This window comes from Podarcis tiliguerta, assembly GCF_965153285.1.
Source record: "Podarcis tiliguerta genome assembly, chromosome: 5".
In the NCBI taxonomy this organism is placed as follows: Eukaryota; Metazoa; Chordata; class Lepidosauria; order Squamata; family Lacertidae; genus Podarcis; species Podarcis tiliguerta.
This window is the reverse complement of record NC_139538.1, coordinates 56399134-56415278: the sequence shown is the minus strand read 5'-3', so window position 1 is coordinate 56415278 and position 16145 is coordinate 56399134. Positions and strand designations below refer to the sequence as shown.

Genomic DNA, 16145 nt, shown 5'->3' with positions numbered 1-16145 from the left:
CAGAACCAGCATGCACATTCCTACTCCCCACCACCAATTGTAATGCCTGCTTAGTGTCAATTTGATTTGTAATCAAGTCCTATGAGCCACTGCAGGCAGACTGGCATGGTGTCCTTGGCAAAAGGTTATAGCACTGTGACCCAACACCATCACTGGTACATAATAGCTCTGGCAGGTCAGGCTGATCTCTCACCTACTGAAATTGAATTGAATGAGGACCAACCTACATATCACACAAACTTATTTTTAAAACAACATGCCTGGGGTTTACTTAAAAGACAATTTAAATAAAAATAAAATTGTAAATAAATAAAATAAAATAAACAAACACAAGAATTAAAAGAGGCAGCAACATATTAAAAGCCAAATAAAAGGAATCAGTGATCATCCCTAAGAGGTCTGGTTTTCAATACCAGAACTGAATTCAGTCTTCTTTTTAGTGTGCAGGTGGAGGGCAGGCGGCTGGCCGATTGTGCATATGAAAAGCTGATAATGAACACTTGGAAAAATAGATGGAAAACTACACACATTAAAAACATGTGTTTTAAAAAAGCACTTAACAGGTTATGTCAGGAACACAAATTATATATATGGGTAGAATGCACTCAGTTTCTATACTTAAATTGCCCAAACTATATTAAAACACCTTGCTTTTTATGTCCAGAACTTCCTCTACTTCTCCTTCGTCTTTGGGCAGGTAATACTTTGTCACATCCTTGTAAATACCCTTAAAGTACTTCTGCTTTTGTGCCTCAGGTCCAAGCTCCACCCTATGCGTCATCGTCATTTTCTTCTTCTGGGTCCCACTCAATGAATGGTGGCAAATTTTTAATGGCTGTAATGACAGACGTTTTCTGTTTCTCAGATAGTTGGGCCCAGCTTTTACTTCTGAGCACAACATTGGCACTTATGAGCCTCTTGACGTCAGCACTATGGGGTTTGGCAGCAAGCACGCCAGCAAGATTCATAGCAGTGTTCTTGTAATTTGGCAACCCTGCAAAGAATTTGACCTTGTCCCTCAAAGCAATGGAGCACACTCTCTCAACACACTCCATGCCCAATAGTTCATCAATGAAAATTATATAACACAATGCACACAATGTATTTCCTGGAGGACTGCTATACTCAACATTTGTTCTTGCCACCACCCCATAAGAGACACAGAAGTAACTTCAGCTGAATATGACAGGCAGAGAGGAGATCCACTTAGTGAACCAGTCCAGAGAACTACTATTAATTTAGGAAAGGCTTCACAGTGTTTGATTTCATTATTCTTTATCACATTTCTATTTTACCTTTTCTCCAAGGAACTGAAAGGCAGCGTACATCTCCCCTCCCCCTCCCCCATGGTGAGGTAGGTTAGGCTGATAAGACGTGTGAGCCTCTTGGGGTTCCTCAGCAAGCTTCATGGCAGAGTGAAGAACTGATGTCAGGCCTCTCCCACATCTAGCCACTAAGCCACACCTGCCATCTTTTGTATTTTAAGGTTGTGTACCCTTTACCTTTACCCACCATCAAGTTAAAGCATATTTCAAGCACACACACCACATTTCCAGGGAGCTGTGGTTTGCCAAGGTTGCAGGGAATTGTAACTCTGTGAGGGGGGAACTTTATAGTTCCTGTGGGGTGGCAAAGGAAGGTGTTTTAAAAGTTATGGGGGGGGGGCAGGCGGCTTAATGCTGCACGCAGGAAATTCATATATTACAAATGGGTCGGTGCAACAAAAAGTAACCAGCTTTTTCCAGAGATGGTGAATCCAGGTTAAAATGGGGGTGCATGGCCCCCAGAAACGTCATGGCGATGCTGTGAAAAATCATCACACATAAGGATCCGCGATTCCCCCCCCCCCAATGAACAGCTATGTGGAAGCACCCTATGCCCTTTCAAAATGTGCTGGGGGGGGCTATTGGGTTGTTTTTGTTTTTATTATGTATTTTGTGTTTTTTATATCTTGATTTTATTCTGTGAACCGGGTATAGGGTGCAATAATAATAATAATAATAATAATGCCAGCCCCTACAACTCAAGGGATGCATGTGTGTCGTTTCAATCATGCCTTGATCAGGAAATAATCCCTCTCGCTGTCCTTGTCTGTCCCTCGGGACTTCCCGCCCCCACCTTCGAGCTTGCCTTTGGCTCCGAGGCACCTCCGCGAGGGCGAGAATGCGGCTCCGGGTCCGGGGTCAGCGGGTCCCGCTCCTGTCACAGGAGGAGTCCTCTCTCTCCGGCAGGGCCCATTGTCTCTGCGCAGGCAGCGGCGGACTTGTTTGCGGCCTCCTTGTCCATTTCGCTTTCCCCCGGCCTGCTGACGAGGACAACGCGGGCCAGTGGGAATCAATTAGGAGGTGTTTCGCTTTATTGACTTCCTTTGATTTCAGGATAAATGTTTTGTCTCCCTCTTCTAAAACAAAAGGAAAGGAAGAAATGCTGCCTATAGCCCGACTGCCGCACAGCGCGGCCCGCCAAGCCTGTGTTCATAGAAGCCTTTGCAAAAGCATGCCTTAAGTTTTCTTGCAAAGCCTTTATCCCCATGTACCATCGTAGCAACAGCAACACACACGGTAACCGAAAAGCCGAAAATATACATATAAATATAACCGAAAATATACATTTCACACTTAGAATATTAAAGAATGCAAACAGCGAGCCCAAGACAACAAACACGCGCAACTTAGGCACACTCCAAATGTATACACGTTTACTCCAAAAGAAAGCTGTAATCCTAAATCCTGAGAGCCCCAATGGAACTTGCTTCCATGAATAGGCATCCAGGAAATTGCTGTATATATCCCATAGATTTAAATGGGAGTCTAGGTAAATGTACATTGCAGTGTACTGCAGATCTCTACTCAGAACCAAGCACCACTGAATTAAATGAGGCTTGTTTACTACTACTACTATACTGGTGTCCGGCCTTTATATTGCTAGAGCTTGATGTACTCCAGCAATGTGAAAAAGTGGAGTTCAGGCATTTTCCTCTTGGCATCCTAACGCATAACATCCCAGGTGGAATTCAGTGGCACAGAAAAGGCTTGTGTATTGAAGCCCCCCCCCCCCTTCAACGAAGGTGTTACAAAACAGAAGATATTTTTAGAAACTCGACGCGTCCAGGTCACTTGAACAGATTATGCAAGAAATCTTTAAAAAATAAAAAGCAAACAAACCCGTCCTTTAAAAATTCCACTTCAAGCGACGCGCCAACATGTGGCACAACTACCTAGACTGCAGTTCTATATTTACGCTGTCAGGGAAGTCGGTCGCACAGACATCCGCGGGCCTTACTTCCGAGTAAAGGGGTTTAGCATTGCGCGATGTCAAGAGAGCGCCCGGCTCCTTCGCTCGCCAAGTCAGCCGCCTTCCCGGCCAGGCGCCATCATCAAAAGAACAGCCTTAACCTGAACTCTTGTTCCCCCCCCCCGCCCCTTTTCTCTCTCTCCCCAGCCCTGCCTTAATTAGGGCCATTGTTGCGAGCCACGGTTATGGAAGTGACAGGCGACCGAGGGAGCGAGAAGGCCCAGTCTTGAAAGCGGAAAATAGGAGGGTAGGCGGATTTCTTTGCACCCGAACATGTAAGTTTGGAAACAGCGACCGTGGTAGGCAGTGCAGTCGTATAAATGTCTGGTCGCAAATATAATCGAGATCAACGGGACTGCTTTTGGGGGAAAGCGTGATAGCATTGCAGTCTAAATTCCAGAACCTAAACCGCCCAATTCCTAACACACCACAAACAAAACAGAATTTCATTTGTTTATATTTTTCCATCTCAGACACATTAATAATATTTTTCTATCTCAAAACGCATTACTAGGGTGACTTGCAATTAAAAAGCTAAGTGTCTAATTCAGACTCTACGGAGGAAATAAGTCCCTTTCAACTCAGTAGAACGTACTTCTGACTTGAGTAGACATGACTTAGGATTGGATTTGAACTCGGCATAACTTGTTTCCGAGTAAACAAGGAGGCTTAGGAAGCTCTCCGTAAGTTATCAAAAAAGAATCTAGAATCACCTCGGTGCCGGCTGAACGCGCCTTAACTCCTTGCTTCGCTCCAGAGTCCAGACGGCTTCCTTCTAAGACCAATCGCCGTCTATTAAGCCGAGGTAGCTGCCTTAAAATCGACGGGGATCCCACCCTAGCCAGCCCTCCACTTCAAAAGGATCATTCACGCCGCCTTTGTGGCTTTAAAAAGCAAGACCTGAAGTGAGCGCATTTCCAAAAGTCCGCTTCAAACCAACGGGACGCAGCAAGTCCCATTTTAAAAGCTTGAATTTACTTTTGATTCAATAGGCCGGTGTTGCTCCAATGCTCGGTCTGCTTTGCCCGGTAGAAATGCCACAGGAATAAATGCGGGGAATAAGTACTCAGTGAAAGAAAGGCAGCCTTCTTTCCTACGATGCGCACTGACTAAGGCGCAAAGGCAGCCATGTTGGCCTATACGGGGGGAAATGGCAACAACCCAGTTGAGCAATAACTTTATTACAGCCAACCAAAACGCCACAAAGGATTCTGAGGATTCTGGGACAGAGAAGCCATGGCTGCTCTTGTTGGCTTGTAAGGGTTGTAGCTAAATAGCACTCAGAAGGGCTGAATAAGGCTGCTGTCTTATTCTACACGGTGAATTACGTCCCATGCACCTCCTCGGGGTGTACTTCTGAGCAGACAGGGTCAGGATCGCGCCGTGCTTAGGATCAACACATCCATTTACTTGGAAACATTGGCTTTCCGTGGATCGCCCAAGGAAGGGGGCGCAAGGCAGGCAGGGGACACCTCCCTGCCCCCTCGCTGCCAATTCTCCTCGTCCTCCTTTCGCGACAGAGCGCTTCTTTGCGTGAGACCGACTTTGAAGGGCCCCACCTCCGATGCGGTTTCGCCACTTGGACGGCCAAGAGCTTGTTCTCTACATTTCTCTCCCACAAAAGAGGTTAGCATTCAGGAAGCGAGCAATTAAAGGGCTCCTCAGCGGGGATGCGGATTAATTTTGGACGCTCGATTAAATCCCCAAAATTCTTCCTATAAATTATTGTCCCAGCTCCCTGGGCGGACACAAAGATGATCTTTTGTGTTTGTCCAAAGAAAAGAGTTTTTATTTACAAACTTGCCGACCGGCGGGGATTTATTTGGGTGCTGGACACGCGAACCTGCCCCCTGGTCGCATAGTGTGAAAAAACAGGAGCCGCAGAGCTGCCGGCGCGTAAACAAGCGGGTTCGTCCCCCCTTTGCTGTGCCGATGGCCGTGAATTGCGATGCCCGGGAGACGCTTGTAACTCTCTCGAGCGGATGAAAGGGATCCTTAGCGCTTGTTTTGGGGAGTGGAGCCCAGTGAGATCGGCGAGATTTGTTCACTTTCTTCGAAGTAATATCGCTATTTCAGGGCCCTCTGCTTTGCCGTCGGACCCTGATCGCGTTACCCGAAGGAAAGCGCAGTGAAAAATCAGGGGCTTCACCAACTGAGAGTTGGAAGTGAACCGAAATTCCCTTTAAATGAATGGAATAGGCTTTGCGCTTTCTAGAGAATGGGGATGTTTAATAATAGCAATAATGTACTGTATCAGTGGATCTGATAACAAATTTCAAGTGTGTGGGCAACAAATTAAGGCGTAAATCTCCTATATGCTTACAGGGGAGTAAAATCTTATTGAAGTGGAATTCAATACTGTACCTGAGGAAACACATCTCGGAAGCCCGTAAAGCTGCAGTTGTAGGCACTATTGCTATTAAGTCTCATTGTGACTAGTAAGATTTACTTCTGAGTAAGTTCGCTTACACTTGCACATTTACTTGGCTACCATCCTTGACACTTGTTTTGAAGGAAACAACATTTAACTCAGTGAGGTTTACTTCTAAGTAACATGCATGGGCTCTCCCTGCAAGATCATATCTTTTAAGGGACTTCTGCTTTCAGAAGATATTATTAAACTGCTGTCCATGTTGGGCAACGATGATGTTGATGGCTGTAACTGTAGCACAGGTTATACAAAGCAAAAGCTTTTGAGATGCACATTAGGTGTGTTGTGTACTTCAGTGGGGCTCCCTTGAAGGACTTGGGGAAAGTTTTCAGTTGTAAAGGCATTATATTCCACTGCACCCAAGACCACAAAAGCTTTAATATATTTGTTCATCTTTAAGGTGCTGTGAGGCTGTTTGACTGCAACCTTTTACACTCCTGGGAATAAGACCCATTTAACTGAGTGGGTTTTAGTTTTGGGTAGACATGGGCACTATCAGTTGTTGTTGTAGCAATATCATTTCATTGATTTGCTCAAGCTAAATCCCTGTAGAAGACTGTCACCTTTTTATTAATCTCCATATTGTATTTATTTACCCCTCTGTCCTGCAAAGAAGCACATCCATTTAAGCAAATTATTCTAACTTCCTTGAAGGGCAAAGTTTGCTTAAACCCACTTAAGAAGTCTTTACTTCATTTCTGGTTGTTTTTTAAATCACAAATAAAACTCTTCTGACAAATGCCAAAAACTGCAGCTTGCAAATGGGTAAAAGCCATCAAAATATTTGTTATATACTTATTTCATGCCTAGCATTTCATCTACAGCAAGTTCCACAGATTTCAACAGAATTTGCTTATGAGCAGGATAAGAAGATTGGGTTGTGTGTGTGTTTCACAGAAACTGGTGCTTGTGAAATCCAGGATAGTTTGTCAATTATTTGACACCCCCTCCCCCCCAAAATTCTCTGCTCATCCCCACTTAGGGCTTATTTCTCAGTCAAGAGGTTTTAGGCTTAAAGCTTACTTGAAATCACATCTTTTGAACTGGTCATCTTTATCTCTAATCCTAGACATACAAGAATTGAATGTGGTTATTCAGTGGTAATGCAATTGCCAGAACTTGGAAGTAAAACCTACTGGAAACTCACTGCTACGGAATCCTTGATAAGTAGCTATACAGCCCTTTGCTGGAAAAACCTCTAATGAAGGAGAATCTACCACTTTCAGAGTCTCATCCTTCTTTTTACTTGTAACTTGAACCCACTTCTTTGGATCCTACCCCTCTGCAGCAGCAAAAGACAAGTTTGCTCAATCATCTATGTGACAGCCCTTTTGTTGTTACTTGGCAGATTCCAAGACAGAACCCTGACACTGCTGAGGCTCCAGTGAGGAGCCCAGCTTCAACTTAATCCCTGAAACTTAAATAAAACATAAACAACAACACTTGTGTGCTGAGTTAGGGTGTGAGGCAATTTAAGAGGCAGCATTTTATTTTGTTAATTGCATAGATCAGTAACATGGCAGCAGGGTACACTTAATTAGAAAACTCTAAAGGAAGACTGATGTTTTTCAAAATACAGTTAAAACTGATTTAATTCTACCAAACACAACTATTATATACACATTCCAAAATAGCCCTATGCTGTGGATTAGTGCATTTGTTAGAATCAAGGATCTAAGGCCACGATGCATAGTATCAAGATTGTAAACAAAGCTACTACACGAGAGTAGAGAAGGATCCTTAACTGAAAACCATGGATGTTAGCACAGTTCCTTGAAAGCAAGTAAAGCCAATGGGACTTGCTTTCAAGCAAACATGCTAAGGATTACATTGTAAAAAAGTGGGGTGGAGGGTGTATTCTGGTTTGTACCACCTGGCTAGAAGTACATTTTATCATCATTTTGTTGTTTAATTTGTAAAGCTGCTGCTGTTAGGCACAGAAACACACTGTCCTAATTTGGTACAGGAGGTGGGAAAAACCACAAACAAATGGCAACTCCTGCTTCTAACTGACAGGTGGCAGAATCAATCCACTAGGATGTTTCCCTGTGTAAGCTGATTAAAGCCCATGTGGCATGTGCAAAGTACAGTGAATTGTATCTTGTGGGTCGATCTTCTTGCACCCCATTTAGCCTCAACTAAAGAGTCACTCTTACTAGTGCCACTTGGTTGCATCACAATGCACAACTGAGTTGTTGATCTCTGGTCTAAATTGAGCTGTAGAAGCAGTACCGCCCACATTTCGTTCTGTTTTGTTTGTTTGTGTTTTAAAAAGAGAGATACAGAAGGGAAGAGAGGCAAGGAAAAAATGAGAGGGAGAGGGAAGAAATGACAGAATTAATACAGTTTAAAAGTAGGCCTCAGGTTGCATCTCGGGGCTAAATGTGGGCTCCAGGACTGAAAATTCTGAAGACTATCTGACTAGGCACCCCCCCCCCAAAAAAAGGCTGCTTATGGTGTTTACTTCAAACAAAGGCTATTTGACCATCATTCTAAACTTCTGTCCCTTCTCTGCTATAAATCAGATTGTTCACACTGAAGGTGCCCAGGACAGGGGTGCCGAACCAGTTTGACTGTCCACCTGCGCTTGCATAGTAATTCATCTTGGAGTGGGACTGAGGACTGAGTTCGAATCCTGAAACTGGGCTGCTGTTGGAGGCGGAGCAAGAGCTCAGCCCAGGCCCATTCTGCCTCTCAGATGTGAGTTCGCCCCCCAACCCCCCGGAAAGCTGCCTGGGGAAGCCATTTCTGCCATGGGCCACAGCATTCATGGTGGAGACGAACGTAGACAAACAACGGCTGGAATTCAGGCTGGAGGATTTGCAGTGGTTCATAGGACTTGGAGAGCAGGGCAGTTCAGCAGAGCCCAAGTCGGGGGCTTGTTGGGCAAGACAGCTCTTGCTTTTGTCTTCCACTTTGTTAGGGACTCCAGGCCCATTCGCTAGGTCAGATCGCCTTTTCCTCTTCCGCCTGAAGTTGCCATTATCAAACATCTTCTCACAGTTAGGATCCAAGGTCCAATAATTGCCTTTACCTATGAACCAACCAAACACATGTGAATTAAACAGGCAGGCAAAGAACATTTTGAAAGTGAGACATTTCTGGACAGCCCAGGCCAATGGGTCAAAACAGAAGCAGTAAAGCAAGCAGCCGTCATCAGGTGAATGCAAATTCATGTTCCTGCATGACTCTCCAGTATTTTAAATATGCTGACAGAAGCTCTCCTCTCCCCACCTTGTAATACTTGACTTAGGTCTATTGAGTTCACTGGTTCTACTCTGAGTATGTCTTAGTTGGCTATAACCCAATATGGTAAGTGTGATGGTTGTAAAGCTGTTCTTCCTAAATTACCAATTGTCTTTCAACACAGTTCAGTTGAGTCAACAGATTTACTTTAGAGAAAGAAAATGGTGGGCCTCAGGGATATCAACCTGGAATGTGTGGTTTGGAAATAATAGTCTGGCACTGTACACAAATATGGAAGTAACTCATACTGCAATCTGTGGGACTTTATTTCCAATAATAATAATAATAATAATAATAATAATAATAATAATAATATATTATAAATTAGAATAAATAAATACATAAATATTGTCCCCTGTGGAGATGGCTGTTCATTATAGACATTATTAAATAATACAATACCCATCTTTTATTCCAATGTTTAACTGGATTAGTTTGATTATTCTTTCCTATTATAATGGTTCAAAGTGAATTAAAACTTTCCTCAATGCTGGCAACAGTATCTAAGACTGCAGTCATGCTCACAGTTCCCAGGGAACAAGTTCTCCTGAACTACCAAGTTCCTTCTAAGTAGGTATGCAGAGGATTGTGCTGTAAGATGATTCTGCTAAAACAAGCCATTGATATTTCTAGGTGCCTTGATCTTAATTGGGACATTTCAGGTCACACACTTAATATGACGTTACCAGACCATGTCATCCTCAATAAGCACCTTCAGACACCATATGCATTGAGGCATATGTCATATGGATAATGATCTATTAGATAATCATTTCAAAGCAATATTGCTAATGGGACAAAGCACATCTGATGTGTTCATGGTAGCAGTCTTTTCTTTGCATGATAATAATAATTACGATAACAAATGATCCTTTGTACAGTGGTTTCAAAGGTTCAGAATGCGTCATAGGCATTATCTAGTTGCAATCTTTAAAATAGTCATGTAGGGCAAGCAATATTGTCTCCTGTATAGCACTTTTAGACCGAAACTAAGAGCGGCTTGTCGAAGGCTACCTAGTGAGTTCATGGCAGAGGCAAGATTTGAGCTAAGGATGTCTTGATTCACAGATCAGTTTCTTTAAGTGCAATGCCATGCATGTTTACTCCTGTTATGTTTAATGGGACTCCCCCCTACCCCCAGGCAAGTGTGCATAGGGTTGCAGCTTCAGCTACTACATGACAACCACCATACATGCTTCTGTGACTGCACACTTTACACCAACAGTACAGTTTGATGTTAACCTACCCTTAGAAGATCCACCTGTAGTTTCAACCCTCTGCACACTTATCTGGAAATAAGACCCACTTATGATGCTTACTTTGTGTAAACAGCCATAGGGGCTTACTTCATGTAAACAGGCATAGGATTTCGCTGTAAAAATGCTTATGACTTTTCCCACGTCTGGAGAAATGCAAAAGTTTCATTGGCTAAAAGTGTACTCTTGCCTTCAAAGATGTTCCCTTCCCACTTCCTTTACCAAACAAATACACACCTCATGCACACAAATAAAGACAGAGAGCCTCATAGGTGCTTTCAGACTCATGTGAAGAGCAACTACTTTTAGTCTGCTGATCACTAAAACACTGGGTAAAACACCCGGTTTGAAAGCAGTAGCCTTTGATTTCCATTAGTCAAATCAAGGGGACATGATAATTAAGCCACTACTATCATCTCAGCAATGGGGCAAATCAGAGTGGGAGTGGATTTGGAGAAACTGGGTGGAATGACGTTTGGATGTGAAGGTGGCTGCAAACAAGTTGGGTGCAGCCCTGCTCCACTATGCTTAGCAAGAATGTGGCCATTGGCTTCAATGGGAGCTGGATCTTTCCCACTGCTACATTCATCCATGCAACAGCATGTTTTAGAGCAATGCACAGATGGAACAATAGGCTCCTCTCCCTTGGGTTGTCTCCATGCATCCCCTAAAGGAAATGACTAAACCAATAAATGTTTGGGGGGGGGGTATACACACACACACATATAACCCTGCCCCCTTCAATGAAAACTTATCAAGAAATGTAAAGATTATTATTAGTAGTAGTACTTATAAAGTAACTGAAATTGTTAGATGTTAAAAACAAACAACCAAATAAAAAAATAGGTCCTGTTCACAGGCATACCATCTAAAAGAAGAGGAAGGAGATTGATTTGTGATAAGCCAGGGTGAACAGGTGGTTTTAGATTCAAACAATGACTATGAGTAAAGAGCCACCAGGAGACACTTGTTCAGCATAGACTAATGCAAACTGAGCGCTGATGAAGGACGGTTTAAACAACTTTAAATATATTATACTCTGTGCTCTGTATTAATTAATCCAGAATATAATGTCCTTAACCCTGTAATGTCCAATCATTTTTAGAGTCCTGCTCTGCACGTGTAAAAGGCAGGGGGAACCTTTTAAACTGCCCTGTTTGTGAATAGGGCAGGATATTTTAAACATGTATTTAAAGTGCTACAAAAACAAAACCTTCGCATGAAAATTTGGGGAAGGACAGGTCCTTAATCGATCTGACTGACAACAGCACAGAGTGCGGAAGGCTGCTATGCTAAACACGCCTTCCCGGGACAAGTCCAATGGACTTGATAGTAACTCCTGAGCCAACTTGCGTGGCGGTACCTGCAGCACGCGAGTTGGCTCAGGAGCAAGTTCTACTGAACTCGGCGGACGTTTCTTTTAAATACACTTGCTGTGGCTTGTGCTGTGAAATTTGTCATTATGGGCGATCTTATTCGTCTTGAACGTGCCTCCTAACATTTCACACCGCCACTTCTAGAGTTACTGTCACCCTCTGATTCCACACTCAAACAAAAATGTAGGAACCCCTCCTCCCAATTTCTTAGAAACTTGCTTCGAAAGGCTGGGGAGACAACCCACATTTCCCCGCGCTGGAGTCACGCACATCCTGCCTGTGACTCACACGGCGACTAACCCGCGGCCAGCAATCCTGAAGATGACTAGGTCAGACTAGGACTTGGGAGACCCTGGTTCGAATCCACCCACTGGGCGACCTGGGGCCAGTCAGCGCCTCTCAGCCGAAGCACCTCGCAGGGTTGCTGTGGGGATTAAAGGAGAACCATGTACGCCGCCTTGAGCTCCTTGGAGGAAAAGGCGGAGTATCAAGGAAATAAGGAACCAAATAGCCACGGTTCTCTGCGGAATAACCGGGCGAGAGAAGCGGTGGGTCCTGCGAGGGATGGCAGCCCTTACCTGGGTCGTCCTCGTTCCTGGGCACCTTCTTGAAGCAGTCGTTGAGCGAGAGGTTGTGTCGGATGGAGTTCTGCCAGCCGGCTTTGCTCCTCTTGTAGAAGGGGAAGTTGCCGGCCACGTACTGGTAGATCTGGCTCAAGGTGAGCTTCTTGTCGGGCGCGCTCTGGATGGCCATGGCGATGAGCGCCGAGTAGGAGTAGGGCGGGCGCACCAGCTTGAAGAAGTCTTGCTGGCCAGCCAGAGACAGCCAGCTGAGCTCGGGCCCCGCCGACGGCGCGCCCAGCAGCTGCCGGGCGCCGGCTGCGCCGTAGGCCGAGGGCAGGAAGGAGGCGGCGGCGGCGGCTCCATTGGGCCCGGCGGCCAGGTAAGGGCTGGACGGCACGGCCGAGCCGTTGAGCCACAGGTACGGGCTGCCGCCTCCCGCTTCCCCCAGGCTGTAGCCGGCGGGGTGGGCCCCCGGGGGTCTCTGAGGGGGCGGGAAGAGGCTCAGGTTGTCGCAGTAGACGGCGGCCACGTCCAGCAGGTCGTGGGCGCTGGGGGGCTGCTGCCCCTCCAGAGCGTTCATCCTAGGCAGCCTCGCACCGACGGCTCGCCCGAGACGCTCCCGCCAGCGGAGGCGCAGGAGCCATGGCCCGAGAGCCAGGGGACGGCGAAGGGAGCGGGGCAGCGCCGCCCACTCTCTACCAGTCCAGAGTGCGCACACCACCCTGCCCGTCCAAGGCGCAGATCTACTACTGCCCGACGCCCCCACCGGCCCGCGACCTCCCCCTCCCTCCCTCCCTTCCCCTCCTCCAGCCGAGCGGCGCCACGCTCCACACTGCCCCGTCCCCAAACTGCAGCCCCTTCCCCCCCACACTCCTCTCTGGCATCGATTGTCCTCCTAACATCCCGTCCGCCCCTTCAGCTCAGCCTCCCTCCTTCCGAGAATCCAAGGAACGGCAACATCGGTCCACATTAGAAGGGAGTTGACAGATCTCTCTGCTAGAGGTTGGCTGCGACAATGCAATTCCCCTCCTCCTTTAATCCTCAAGTTTGCCCTCATACGCAGGAAGGTGGTGGCATTTCCCTGCTGTGTTTGTCCCAGCACCCTGTTATTCAATGGTATACTCTCACTGTATATGGAGGCTCCATTTAACTAGTCTGGATAGTATTCATTGGTAGAATTTCTCTGTTTTTCCAGAGCTTGATGCTTGGGGAGTGGTTTTTTTGGCCCCTAGAGACTTCAAAACTCGGGGATCAGTTTTATCCCCTATGCTCTTTAACATCTACATGAAACCGCTGAGTGGAGGTTTGGAGTGCTTTGTCAGCAAAGTGCTGATGACACTTCAGGTGAGGCAGTAGAAGTGCTGGACCAGTGTCTTGCCTGGGTAATGGGCTGGATGAGAGCCAACAAACTGAAGCTCAATCCAGATAAGACGGAGGCACTGTTAGTGGGTGGTTCCCTTGGCCCGATGGATGGGAGGTTGCCTGCTCTTGATGGGGTTACACTCCCTGTTATGTACTGAGTTGAATAGGATCCAAACTGCAGCAGTCTGATTGGTCCTAGAACAATAGGATCCAAATTGCAGCAGTCTGATTGGTCCTAGAACAATAGGATCCAAATTGCAGCAGTCTGATTGGTCCTAGAACAATAGGATTCAGAATGCAGCAGTCTGATTGGTCCTAGAATAATGCAGCAGTATGATTGGTTGGCAGGAACCACCCAATCATGCTCCAGATAGGAGTGAATCCACAACCTGATTGGCTTACAGGAGAATTCCAGAATTAGCCAATCATGTGCAGTCCATTGTGTAAATAATGTACAGTGGTACCCCGCAAGACGAATGCCTCGGAAGACGAAAAACTCGCTAGACGAAAGGGTTTTTCATTTTCTGAGGTGATTCGCAAGACGGATTTTCCAAAGGGCTTGCTTCGCTAGACGAAACAGCCCTGCCTCTCCTGTCATGGCGACGGTCACTGCACGCACGCAAGCTCGCTTCCCCGCTCCTCCGGCTCCCTCCCACCTTCCGGCTGACGACTCCTCCGGCTCCCTCCGACCTTCCGGCTGCCTCGCGCCGCTGCCCACCACCCTCGCGCGCTCCTCTGAGAGAGCCGCTGCCGCCAGCAGCCAGCGTTGCAGCCGGAGTCGCGCTCCTGAGCCCCACCGCCCTCCAGCAGCCGCGTCGCGCAGTGGCCACAAGGCGCGGGTGAGTCTGAGTTACCGGCTGCGGCAGCTGCCCTGCTTCTCCCCGCCCCTCCCCGCCGTTGTTAGTGTTTAACTGCAGTGGTGCTTCGCAAGACGAAAAAACTCGCTCAACGAAAGAACTCGCGGAACGAATTAATTTCGTCTTGCAAGGCACCACTGTATATAAAGCAGATACTTTGAGGGGACATTCATTCATTCCTCCTCACCACTATGAGCTGAATAAAGAGCATGAAATCACTTTGCGACTCTGAGTATATTTCACTCCCTCTGAAGGAGCAGGTACACAAATTGGTGGAACTCCTGGATCCACGGCTGTTGCTTGAGGCCCAACCCAGGATGGTCTCAGTGGCACGGAGCTTCCATCAGCTTCAGGCTATCTGGACAGGTATAACCTAACTTCTGTTGTCTATGCTTTGATAACCTCTAAGTTAGATTACTGCAATGAGTTATAAGTGGGGCTGCCTCCGAAGACTGCTTGGAAACTTCAGCTGATGCAGAAATCAATGGCTAGGTTGTTCACTGGGGCAAGAGAGTGTGAGCATAATGAATCCTGGCCTGACTGCAGTGGCTGCCGGTTAATTTCTGGGCCCAATTCAAAGTGCTGGTTTTGACCCATAAAACCTTAAACGGCTCAGGACCACAATAATTCCAGGACTGCCTCTCCCCATATGAACTAACCTGATCTCCTATTCTGAGGTGGCTCTCCATTTGTGGAATACTCTCCCTGGCATCTTTGTTACATATTTTTAGGCACCAGGCAGAAACATTCCTCTTCTCCCAGGCCTTTGGCTAATTTAAGAATCTATGGTCTTTAAACTGTGTGTGTGTGGGGGGGTGTTAATTGTTTTTGTTTGTTATTATGCTATACAGTTATTATGCTATATGCGCATGCGCAGAAGTGGTGAATCACGACCCGCACATGTACAAATGCACAGACGCGGGTTGTGTTTTGCTCATGTTGCAAACGGGCCCCCAGAATTAATCCCGTTCGCAACCAGAGGTACCACTGTACCATATATTTTTGTGTTAAGTTGACACACTGGAGCAGAGCTTTCTTTTCAGTTGGAACTCACAGGACCTCGGTTCCGGCACCTCTCAGGTGGGCACCATTGCCATTCTAAGAGAACAGGGGAGACGTTCATGGTGAGTTCCGGCAACTCTTTCCCTTGAAAAATAGCACTGCACTGGAGTGGGGGAAACAAAGTCCATACGAAATTGAATTCACCATGCATTAGCAGATGTGTGTTTGTCTCTCTATGTGTGTGTATATACCCTACTTTTTGCAGGCTTCAAGTGCACTGGCCAGTTTCCCTGAACCAAACAAAATGGAACTCAATTCTGCTTTTTGTGGCTGTGTCACTGCTACTTGCCACACACCTGATGTAACATATGATGCCAAGTGTGCAGCAGGAAGGTGTGGTTTGGGGAGTCAGGTGTGGCCTGTGGGTCACTTTTCACACCCCTGGTGTACACAGTGCTGATCTGGATGAACCAATGGACTGACTTGTTCCTGTGTTGCATGTTCCACATCAAGCCTGTTTCTCCCAAATGGAATTTATTGTCTCCTTTGCAACTATGAGTGCCAAAGCCCTTTGCGCCCATTAGTAGCCATTTCCCCAAACAGCCACTGCTTTTGCCTTCCTTCCATTGTCAGCCCGCCTTCCTTTTCCACCATTCTCCTTCTTCCAGCCCAGCTGCCTTTCCTTCCCCAGTGGGAGCCTTTCATTGAGAAAGAGTGCCAAGCACACCATTTACCAAGTTGCACTTTACTCCATGGTC

General features: G+C 46.4%; 2 protein-coding genes across 5 annotated transcripts in view; both read right to left on the bottom strand.

Moving 5' to 3' along the window:
• The window catches only part of PTPRE (protein tyrosine phosphatase receptor type E), a 167669-nt gene extending 163225 nt beyond the window's left edge, over positions 1 to 4444 (bottom strand). For all 4 annotated transcript variants that reach the window (XM_083439637.1, XM_083439643.1, XM_083439644.1 and 1 more), the window contains exon 1: positions 4008 to 4444. The gene's annotated coding sequence lies outside the window, so the exon portion shown is untranslated. The remainder of the gene's footprint in view (positions 1 to 4007) is intronic.
• Positions 4445 to 7196: 2752 nt separating this feature from the next.
• Positions 7197 to 12900, bottom strand: FOXI2 (forkhead box I2). The gene is made up of 2 exons (XM_083439750.1): positions 12182 to 12900; positions 7197 to 8759 (listed from the first exon to the last, which is right to left on the bottom strand). The coding sequence occupies exons 1-2, from the start codon at positions 12744 to 12746 to the stop codon at positions 8218 to 8220; spliced, it is 1107 nt and encodes a 368-aa protein (XP_083295876.1). The 5' UTR covers positions 12747 to 12900; the 3' UTR covers positions 7197 to 8217.
• Positions 12901 to 16145: the final 3245 nt, after the last annotated feature.

What these genes read in the sequence shown, in the direction of transcription:
- FOXI2 (XM_083439750.1), bottom strand. Translation starts at nt 12,746, where the DNA reads ATGAACGCTCTGGAGGGGCAGCAGCCCCCCAGCGCCCACGACCTGCTG. An exon ending in CAGGAACGAGGACGACCCAG is followed by an intron (nt 8,760 to 12,181) that starts GTAAGGGCTGCC and finishes GTTGGTTCATAG; the next exon opens with GTAAAGGCAATTATTGGACC.